We start from the raw sequence: 10,503 nt of genomic DNA on the forward strand, positions 1-10,503 counted from the left end.
ATTATTATTATTATTATTGCATTTAGCAACCTGTTTTATTTCAAAGTCTGTTATATAGTGGACTCAGTGTTGGGGAGTAACGGAATACATGTACCGCCGTTACGTATTTAAAAAGGCGAGTGGAAAAGGATGAGTTGTCATCAAGCAAAAACGGGAGCTGGAAGCATGTAAATATAATAATAACCACTGCAGCCAAGAAGAGTGCCTGACGAGCCCAGTTGTAAGTAAGCTATTAAGACTCGACTGTAGACTGTGTTCGTGTTTTCCTCCGAAAACAATAAGTTCCGTTGGAGCAGCCTTTCAACGCCTCTCTTTGTCTCTCGCAAGAAAAGTTGACCCACACAACAAAGTAAAGCTATTTTTCGGCTATGAGCCCAACACGGAACCCGCCGTATCAGAGGTCCCTTTACTCCGGGTTCGGAGCCGCGGACCTTCAGTAACAGTAATAAATCACAGCAATAGTACATTCAGCATGATAATATATTAAGTAATCCAAAGTATTCAGAATACGTTACTCTCATTGAGTAACGTAACGGAATACGTTACAGAATACATTTTGGGGCATGTATTCTGTAATCTGTAATGGAATACATTTTAAAAGTAACCTTCCCAACACTGAGTGGACCTGATGTTTAGTCTGATGGAGTTTACAACAGAGCTGTATATCAAGAATACATGCAGTATGAAGTGATCAGATTTGATTATTATTATTATTTATTTTTTAATCTTCTGCTTGTGAGAGATTTCTTGCTGGGATTCTGCTTTCACTGAACTTGGGTATGTTTAGTGTAGGTATAGTGTGTTGTTTTTCTTTGCATTCTTTTTTCCTTTTTCTGTTCTGTTTTTTAGTCTTTGTGGAACAAACTCACATGAATGTCAGTGGCAATCTGCCCTAATGACTCTTTAGGGAAGAGCCACAGCTCGCAAGGATGTGATAAGACCTATGAGAGACCCACAAAAATAAAAAGCTTTTTTCATTTGACCTTGAAGCCTGTTGTATTATATGAACTGTCATGTTAAAATGTATGTTCCCTTGCCCAAGACTATTTTAAAGGCTGTCAATAAAAACTAATTTCACAAGCACCAGTGCTCTCTTAGCACTAAATAAATCCATGAGCTCACCACCACCAACACCAGATGTGTTTTTTCTACTTGAACACTGATGTTTTTTGTTTTGTTTTGTTTTGTTGGGATTGTTCATGGAAGAGGCAGAGTGGTTTGTTTTGGTTGTGGCTGGTTAAGGGAAATACAAGAAAAACAAAGTGGAGAATATCAGTAGCATTTATCTTCTGACAGTAATTTCCCAGCCTTGTCCTTGCATATACTCTCTCTCTCCCTCTTTGTGATTGGCTGAGGTGGCTGATGACACATCACAAGCAGGGGCGGTTGAACTATAAAGCCTCTGTACTCACTCTCTTCAGATACAGACAATCTCGCTCCATACTGAGCTTTACTGAACAGTAATTTGAGCACCACAAAACCGAAACACCACCCCTACCAGCTCCAACCTGCTGCTATGTGTAAAGGACTAGCATCACTGCCTACCTGCTGCTTGGAAAGGTATATTAAGCTTCTTGCAAACACTGATGTTTGAGGATTTGGATTAGATGATAGGGAACAGCTTTTTCTTTATCACTGTACATTTGCATGTGAGCATCTGAGAAGCTAAAATACAATGTAAGTTTTAGTTTGTGCAAATCTAGACGGCTTGTCAATGGGTATGCCATCAAGGTCTTGGTGAAAAATGTAAATAATCTGTTTTCTCTTTGTCTTAGGGCCAAGGAGCTGAAGGCAAGGCTGGGAAGTGTTTTGCAGATCCCCAACTGGAATCTATCCTGTTGCAAAATAGGGAAAAATAAGTAAGGCTCACATACACAATATAATACTGCAGGGTGCATTTATTGCCATTGTGTGTTTGGTCAAAATTCCAGTTTGAATCTAATTTGAAACTAATGCTTCATTTGTTTTCAGGCCAACCCTGGAGGAATGCCTAAGGTGGAAAGAGTCCTTTGAAAAACTTCTTTCCAGCAAATGTAAGTAAAGTCTCAGTTTGTTTCTTTTATTGTTCTGTGCCATTTTCACAAAAACAAAAGTGCATTCAAATGTGGGTAAATTGTGTGGATGCACACACATACACATTCATCCACTCTGGGTCCATTATGTGAAACGAGTAATCACATTTCCTCTATTTCTGCAGATGGACTGTATGCCTTCACAGCCTTCCTTATGTCTGAGTTCAGCGAGGAGAACATTGCGTTCTACTTTGCCTGTGAGGAATACAAACATATCAAGTGTCCTGCCAAGCTAGCTACTAAGGCTAAGAAGATCTATGATGAATTTATCGGCAGCGAAGCTCCCCGGGAGGTATGTAAATGCCAAATCTCAAAGAAGACGTAGCCATAAGTGGTCAAAAAGAGACTCAACCTAATATCTTGTGTCCTTTTTTTGTAGATTAATATTGACCATGAAACCCGTGACATCACCAAAGCCAATATGCTGGCCCCCACACATTCTTGTTTCGACATGGCCCAGCACAAGATCTACATGCTCATGGCCAAAGACTGCTATCCACGCTTTCTCCGCTCTCCAGCCTACAGAGATCTGGTGTGCCAAGCCAAGCCAAGCAACAAGGCCAGAAATCTGCCCCAACAGGAGAAGAAGGCTTGAAATCTGTCGATGAGCCTAAAAGGGATTTGTTAGCGATCGCCTTAAGATTTGAGAATGGAAGGGAAGTCTGGCACAAGGTGCTTCATCGTGAAGCATGTGCTAATAATGGTACAGATGCTGAGTGCTACATGAGAGCAGCTGTGGATGGGCCTATAGCGTAGTAGCCATCACTTTGAAGATGGCAACAGAATGGGGAAAAAAAAAGGAAAATGAAGGAAAGCTGAAGGCTGATGCCTGAAAATGGACTGCTGTCGATACAGCTAGAGTTTGGAAAGCAAAGTAAAGAAAGAGTTCTACTAAACAGACTGAGTGACAATCAAGCAAGAGGCCAGCACATTTGGAAAATGCACTTTTCTTAGCCATTAGGCAAACTTTTGTAGTTGTGACGTGCAATGTCTGTCAAACTTGTTCACTGTATGTATTTGTATGAGCATGTGGGGTCCTTTATGATTTTTATGTATTTACCTGTATGTATATATTGCATTTTTAATCAAATATGGAAAATAATGTGCAGTTTAATTTATACTATAATATTTATATGACTGTTTTTTTTCTACATACCAAATAAATTAAATTATTTGTAAAACTGTGACTATTTCCTAAATGTGTTTTTCTTACTGAACAAAATCATGGTTTAAAATTACTTCTATAAGATTATTTATATTCAAATTATATTTGCTAAGCAACAGCACGATGGGAAAAAAATCACCCATTGTAAAAGCTGATGGGTACTTTAAGTGTCTTATTTAGTCTAGTGACATAGACGAGTCATCAAATGTCAATATGTGGTCAGGCACAGTTTGCTCATAGTTGTGCAAATACCCAGAGTATGGATGTTTAATCATTCATATTATCTGGTGTAGAGGTAACAATGATATATTTGCCCTCTGTCATGACGAACTCTGCAGCTAATGTTGTGCACAACTGTTATTCACCTAGGAAACTGCTCTGCTCTAAAATGTATCATAAAGAACTCAGACAATGACAGTACCCCCCTGCTTCTAGCTTTTGTCCCATAGTGTGTAAATGGGAATGAGCTTTCTAGCAAATAGGAAGCTCAAGAGATGATGACAGCATTAACGCAACAGCAGGAGCTGTAAAAGTTTATTATTACCATAGACACTGTTTGCACCCAACATCAACATCAGGAAGTAAATGACAACGAAGCTGCTACCAGTTTAGAGCGCAACCACTGCTGCCTGTTAACCAAATAAACAGAAGCTGCAGGAAAAAGAGCTGCAATGCCATCCAGAGTCTGCAGTAGTTAGGTAATAATGACTCTGGTTATGATGGTGGTTATATAATTTGTTCTCATTAAAATGATAAATACTGTCGTTATGATTGCTTTGGTACGGTCCACTGTACAAAATGTGTCTGAATGTCTAGTTTGTGTATTCATATGTCATCAGTGCAGAGTGGAGCCATTATTAGGTGGACAACAGCTGGTCCACAGACCTGATCCATATGAATATAGCATAATGCCGCCCCCTTCTCCATAGTAATCCTTTGACATTTCTATCTAGCTCTAAGCATAGCAATGACCATCTGTAAAACTGGTTAGGGGGGTTTGTACGTTTTGGCATGTTGTGAACAGTGCAGTGGACATCCAGAAGTATATCTTCAGTTATCAAGGCAGAAATAAGCTTGAATTAATGGCCTTAGTTGAAAATACCCCAAAACAACATTTGTATGGATATAATATGTAAGGATATACATATTAGTAAGAAACTAAGTACATTTTATTTATATGGTGCACTTAAAGCCAAAGTGTTTTAGAAACCCATTTATTCCATTTAGTTTTATTAGAAAAGATTTGATGGACCTTCACTAGCAGGATTCAAAGTAATCGGTTTACCTCTGCATCATTAACAAGCTTATCTTTTTAGGCTACATATAGCTTTTATTGATATTATATAAAAAATTGTCTGAAACAACAACTGGTTGATGTATAAGACTAATCAAATAAGCTTCTTTGAAAGCAAAGATGGATATTGGTTTTAATTTTTGGTTTGAAGTTACGGGGAATTATGCTAATATTATAGAGAAACCATTGTTGTTTCCTGATTTCTTAGTTTTATGCACATTTGTCACACGTGTTTCAGATCATTCAATAATATTTTGTAAAAGATTAAGCAAGCAAGCAAGACAAATACAGTTTTAATATGCCGATCTTGTTTATTAAGGAAAAAGATATCTAAACTTATCTGGCCCTGTGTGAGAAAAGTAATGGCCTAATATGTTCAACTGCTCTTAAAATAATCGCTAACGCCTTGTTAAATTGTGAATGAAGATTTTTTGGCGAGTTCAGCTAAGTTCAGTTCACTAGCCTTAATCAGGCCTGATTACTGCCAGACCTGTTGAATCAAGAAATCAGTTGTGAAGTAGGCTGAAATATCTCAAAAAGCAACATAAAATGCCATCATCTAAAGTGACAGATAGGAAACAAAATTTCTTTATCAGTCAAGAAAGTGTTGCAAAGCTATTTCCAAGGCTCTGAGATTCTAGTGAACAAAAAGTCATTATCTACCAACGGGGGAAAGAGGAAAACCTTCCTATGAGTGGCAAGCCTACCAAAAGTTATTCCAAGACTGGATCATCTGGAGATCACAAAAAACTCAGAACAACTTCCAAAGAACCTCGGGCTTTACTTGCCTCAGTTAAGGCCAGTGTTCATGAATCCACTACAAGAAAGAGACTGGGCAAAAATGTTCCAAGTTCCAAGGTGAAAGCCACTGTTGACCAAAAAGAACACGAAGCCTCATCTCACAAGAACCTCTCAAGCCTCCGCCAAAAGAACATTCTGAGAAGACAAAAGCTGAACTTTTTTGGAAGTTTTGAGTCCCATTACATCTATTGTAAAATAACACAACATTTCATAACAAGAATGCCACACCAACAGTCAAACATTGTGGTGGTAGTGTGACAGTCTGGGGCTGCTTTGCTGCTTCAGGACCTGGAGGACTTGCTATAATTGATGGAACTATGAATTCTGTTCCTAGCAGAAAATCCTGAAGGAGAATGTCCGGTCATCAGTTGGTAACCTGAAGCTCAAGCACACTTGGTTTATGTACAAAGACTGATGAATGATCAACACACACCAGCAAGACTGTCTCTGAATGGCTAAAAACACCCCAAAACAAATGTTTTTGAGAGACCTAGTCAAAGTCCTTCAATTAGATAAACCTTAAATCTGATTGAGATACTTTTGCAAGTTCTTAAGCAGGTCATTGATGTTCAAAAACTCTCCACTGTGGCTGAATAAAACCAATTATACAAAGTACAGTAAGGAAAGTAAGTAAAGAAAGGACTCATTGCTAGATAACGCAAACTCTTGCAGGATGGCAAAAGCAGTTATTAAGTTTAGGAAGCAATTACTTTTTCAGACTTCACACTGCTTTAAACACTCTACTCTTAGACAAAAACCTCTACTTTAACATCGAACAGACCCAGGAACAAAAGAAGCTCCCAAAACAAAGTAACCTCATATTCAGATTAGTTAAGCTCTCTCGTTTGTGAGATTCAGCACATGGGCAACCTACAAAAATGAAAAAAGAAGCCAGTTTGAATGGAAAAAACTGCAGTTCCTTGAGGAACTGCACAAAACGCTATTTTGGACTACAGTCAAAATGTGGTTGATAAGTGTTCCCAGTATAGGCACTGGACCTTTCTGTCATGTTTGTGATCCGGTTTTGGTGAGTGAAATTCTTGTGTTTCAGCTAGACTGTTACATAGCAAAAATTTCTAGATATGTGTGTCTGTACACTGGACCTACATCTTAATGCTGTAGTTAAGTTATCAGCTAGCGTTAGCTTACAATTTATCTCTCAAACGTCTTGTCCAAAAAGGTCACCTGCCAGCTCTTAAAAGGTGGGTATGGAGTGAAACTCAAGGGGGAACAGCTTTCAAATTGGACTGTTTTGTTATTGTTTTAGAGACTGTGGGGGCACCAGATTTTAGCTTAGCCATCTTAGCCTGACAGCGCCACCTTTTCTTTTGTCCTTTTCTACTTCTTAAGTGCCCCTAGTTCAGGATGGATTTATAAGTTTTTGAGTTTTATTATGAGTAATAGGTCCTTCTATTTTATTATAACAAATTCAGCTGATTATCGTCCAAGAATATAAATAGATGCAGAAAGTATGATCATTGGTCCCCTTTTATTTACTGTATAGTAAAAGTTGGTCAACAATGGTTAATCTTAGTGAGAGCTGCCATGCAAACAACAGGAAATGTTGCCTGAATGTTCTCTGGAAACAGACAACATGATTCATCGTTGTCAGTGCCTCATTTTGAAAAAAAGTCAAAAACAGTAAATCACGGTAAGTAAATCACAATGAAATTGGTCATCATTTGCTAAGCTAATTTTCACCCCACTCAGTTACAGTAATGGTTATTTAACTGCAAGTTGTGGGAAAGTGTTGGTGCTTTTCTAGCATAGATGGGTCACTACATTGCAGGACTTTTATCTACAAGATTTCCTTCTAATTTTTCTGCCACCACCCAGTTCATTGGAAATACATGATTTGGAATGTGGATGGCTTAAACCCCAAGCGCCCACAATCCTCGTGGGAGGAAATGTTTTTCTTGACAGGGAAACAGAGCGCTAGGCCTCTGCCAGTTTCAGCCAGTTTAGCTTAGTCTGATTAACTGCCTAATTAATATTGAAATGTAATTCAAGCACTTGCTGTAGAAGGTTAAAAAGTGTTCTCGGACAAAGCACTCACAGTATAAATAGCAAAAAGACTGCAAAGAAAAAGCACAAATGTAGATTGTTTAATTGTTCGTGTTCATAAAAAGCATTGATTGTGCACCAAAAGAAAAATGTTGACACAAAACTGATCTCCATGTAGTGATGACAACCGATTTCTTTTAAATTATTCAACTACTTTTTTATTGTGACAAAATCTGACTTTTTTCGTACAGCAGTAGTTTACTGTACGTTACTTGTTATAATGTTTACTTCTTTATGTAATAGAATTGTAAAACAAAAAATCCGGTGGTGTAATTGTGAAACTACACTGCCATCTTGTGGTTTCATTTTGTAATTACATCATTTACTAGCTGCACTAAAAGGTTTAATTATGTACTATATTTGGAATTCTATTATGTCTACATTTCACTATAAAAATGATAACTGGATGCTTTTAGTGTTCATTATGTGTGTTTTGGTCCATTTCCTCCATTTCTGCCTTAAGTGCGATGTTCTCTGCCCATCCTGGTAACCCCAAGTTTGTGTTCCAGTTGGTGGTGGGAGTTAAAGAGTAGGTACTGGTGTGTGTGTGTGTGTGTGTGTGTGTGTGTGTGTGTGTGTGTGTGTGTGTGTGTGTGTGTGTGTGTGTGTGTGTGTGTGAGAGAGAGAAAAAGCTGTTCACCCCATCATCCCAGGGACAAAACACAAGCTAGACTACATAATGTATGTCATGCAGCGCAGTGAGGATGTTTATATCTCTACATAGGAGAAACCAAATACCTAGAGCGGCTTCACCAGGACAAGAATCAGCTGTTGACCTGCACTCAAAGTAGAAAGGACAGGCTTTCGTAGATGACAGTGTTCCCAATTTGGACTGAAAACACAGATGTTTTAAAGTCTTTTCATCCCTTCCTTAGGAATTTCAAGCCACAACTCAGCTCACGCACTTAAGACAATTGGTCATCTCCTCACTAAGGTTACAATATCTGATGTGATGAAGTAAAATTTGCACATCTTAACTTTTCTAAGCCACAAAAGTTGATTTGTTGAATAGTTTTGATATTTCACATCTATGTTCTGATAGCCTGGGCCAATTGATTTACAATCCAGACATTACAACTAAATATGAACTTTAAAAAAAAATCCAGTGATTCACTTTTAGAATTTATTTTAACAGCACCTAGTTCTGGTTGGTTCACAGTGATACAAAGCAACAGCAGTGTTTGCACTGCCACAGGGGGACAAATAAAGTGCGTTTGGTTGGTTTACTGATTGATTGAGAGTGGGAGGGAGAGGAGTGACACAGGGGTAAGTAGAAGAAGGTGGATGGAGGATGCGAAGAAAAGGAGATGTGGGTGGGATTGTGGAGAAAGGAAAAGAGGTAGTGAGAGAGACAGAGGAAATGCAAAGGCGTAATGGTGAAGAGGGTAACAGAGAATGGAAAGAGTGTGGGGAGTGTGGGAGATAAGGAATGGCTGAGGATAATCTGTGGAGTGGTATGAATGAAAGGGATGAACCACAGGTGGAAAAGATGAGAAGAAGTTGATAAACCAGGAAGGGAGATGAACTATTGGTATCCAGCTGGAGCTGAAAGGTCTGCGGCCTTGTCTTTTCTTCCACGTGCAGCTATTGACTGTTATTTTTATTTTTTTGCTTTCTTTTTCTTATTTGCCTCATCTTTCTATTATACCCCCTTTTTTATTCATTGCTGTTGTCTTTCTGCTTCTGCAGATTTCTTTTTCTCCTCCTCTAGCTTCTGTGTTTTCTCCTCCTGTCTCAGTTTGTCCTCCACATCACTGTGTATAGTAATATGGCTGACTTGTCCCCTTTTTTTGTAGGAGCCTCCTGCACTTTTACATGCATGTCAGACTCTTGTCTTCAGAGTGTCTGGCCCTTTAGCTGCATTTCAAGTTCAGACGTTTTGGCCTCTTAATTGCTCAGGCTTCGATGCAAAGTCCCAGAAATCATCCTGGCAGTTCTAACTGTCGTTTCGTGAAGTTTTATTGCAGAAGTGTGACGGGACTTGTGAGGAAGGAGGTGGTTAATTTAGGACACTTGCTAGCTCAAAGATGTTATCCAAGACCTTGTGGCAAACACTCCTAAAGCAGGATTTATGGCCCAGCTGAGGTAGCCTGTTTGTTATCTGCTCCACTCCAAAGACTACCCATCTGCCTGCAGTGAGCGCTGTTGTCACATGGAAGCAGTGTGCAAACTTTGTGCTACAACCAGTCTATGGGTCACTCTTGCTTGTGCTGTTCTTGGTCGGTTAGCCAGGCACAAAGCAGAGTGAAGTTATAATGTACAAAAAGTACAGTCTGTACCAAAGTAAAACAGACTGTTAAAAATGATGAAAAGTGTCACTTTGGCCAGTAACTATGCTGTTTATGCTGTATTCTTTCATCTTTGAAGCAGTTTCACAATTCTCCTTTCAAGTGAACTCCTCTGCCGCTCCCAGCTCTATTCCCGTCCGCTTGTCAACCATTCAATCAGAAGCTTTCATCATCTGGATCTATGGCTTGGGTAAAAATCCCTCTCTCCCCTCTGTCATATCAGAATTGTTACCCAGATAAACAGGTTTGCCAGATCATAAATTCTGCTAAGGATGAGTGGGTTGTTCCTTTGTTATGTGGCAGAAGGAAAGCAAATATCTTTTGCTAATACAGTGTCAAGGTTTATAGTTGTCTTTGAATAGAACTAATTGTTTAAAGCAGATACCTGCGTCTCGTAGGCCTGGACACAGTAAGAGAGTCTCACAAGGTTCGCAGAGTGCAGGTTACTTTCTCAGCAGCAGGGGGCAGTGTAGAGCTGTGAATAAACCAGAGCATGCGGTCATGGATTTTCTCAGTTTTTGTCACTTGTAACACATCTCAAAAAAATCAAAAACGTCACTTCTTGAGCAGAGGACATTAAAAGAATAATGAGGGGGGTGGTGGTTAGGTAAATATGACTTTAGTGTGTATAATGTGTAGAATATAATTGTACATTTTGTTAATGTTGTAGATTTTCACGTGTGACCAGCAGAAATGAACATGAAAATAAGGATGCAGGCAACATGTGCTCCATGTCCTTACTGTCAGCTACATCCTGAATTTTAACAGAGCCAGTGTGTACGCAAGAGAACACACTGTATGTTCATCATATCACCAGCC

At 39.0% G+C, this 10,503-nt stretch overlaps 1 protein-coding gene across 1 annotated transcript; it reads left to right on the forward strand.

Annotated features, from left to right (window-relative positions):
- Positions 1-1,406: 1,406 nt before the first annotated feature.
- Positions 1,407-2,877, forward strand: LOC309691830 (regulator of G-protein signaling 5-like). The gene is made up of 5 exons (XM_082509799.1): positions 1,407-1,560; positions 1,776-1,859; positions 1,972-2,033; positions 2,198-2,364; positions 2,452-2,877. The coding sequence occupies exons 1-5, from the start codon at positions 1,517-1,519 to the stop codon at positions 2,665-2,667; spliced, it is 573 nt and encodes a 190-aa protein (XP_082365925.1). The 5' UTR covers positions 1,407-1,516; the 3' UTR covers positions 2,668-2,877.
- Positions 2,878-10,503: the final 7,626 nt, after the last annotated feature.

Source organism: Aulonocara stuartgranti (genome assembly GCF_965226115.1).
Source record: "Aulonocara stuartgranti genome assembly, chromosome: 17".
NCBI lineage: Eukaryota > Metazoa > Chordata > Actinopteri > Cichliformes > Cichlidae > Aulonocara > Aulonocara stuartgranti.

Bases quoted from the DNA above. Each gene is read 5' to 3' on its own strand.
- LOC309691830 (XM_082509799.1), top strand. From the start codon at position 1,517: ATGTGTAAAGGACTAGCATCACTGCCTACCTGCTGCTTGGAAAG. The intron at 1,860-1,971 runs GTAAGGCTCACA...ATTTGTTTTCAG, and splicing joins TGCAAAATAGGGAAAAATAA to GCCAACCCTGGAGGAATGCC. The intron at 2,365-2,451 runs GTATGTAAATGC...CTTTTTTTGTAG, and splicing joins GCAGCGAAGCTCCCCGGGAG to ATTAATATTGACCATGAAAC.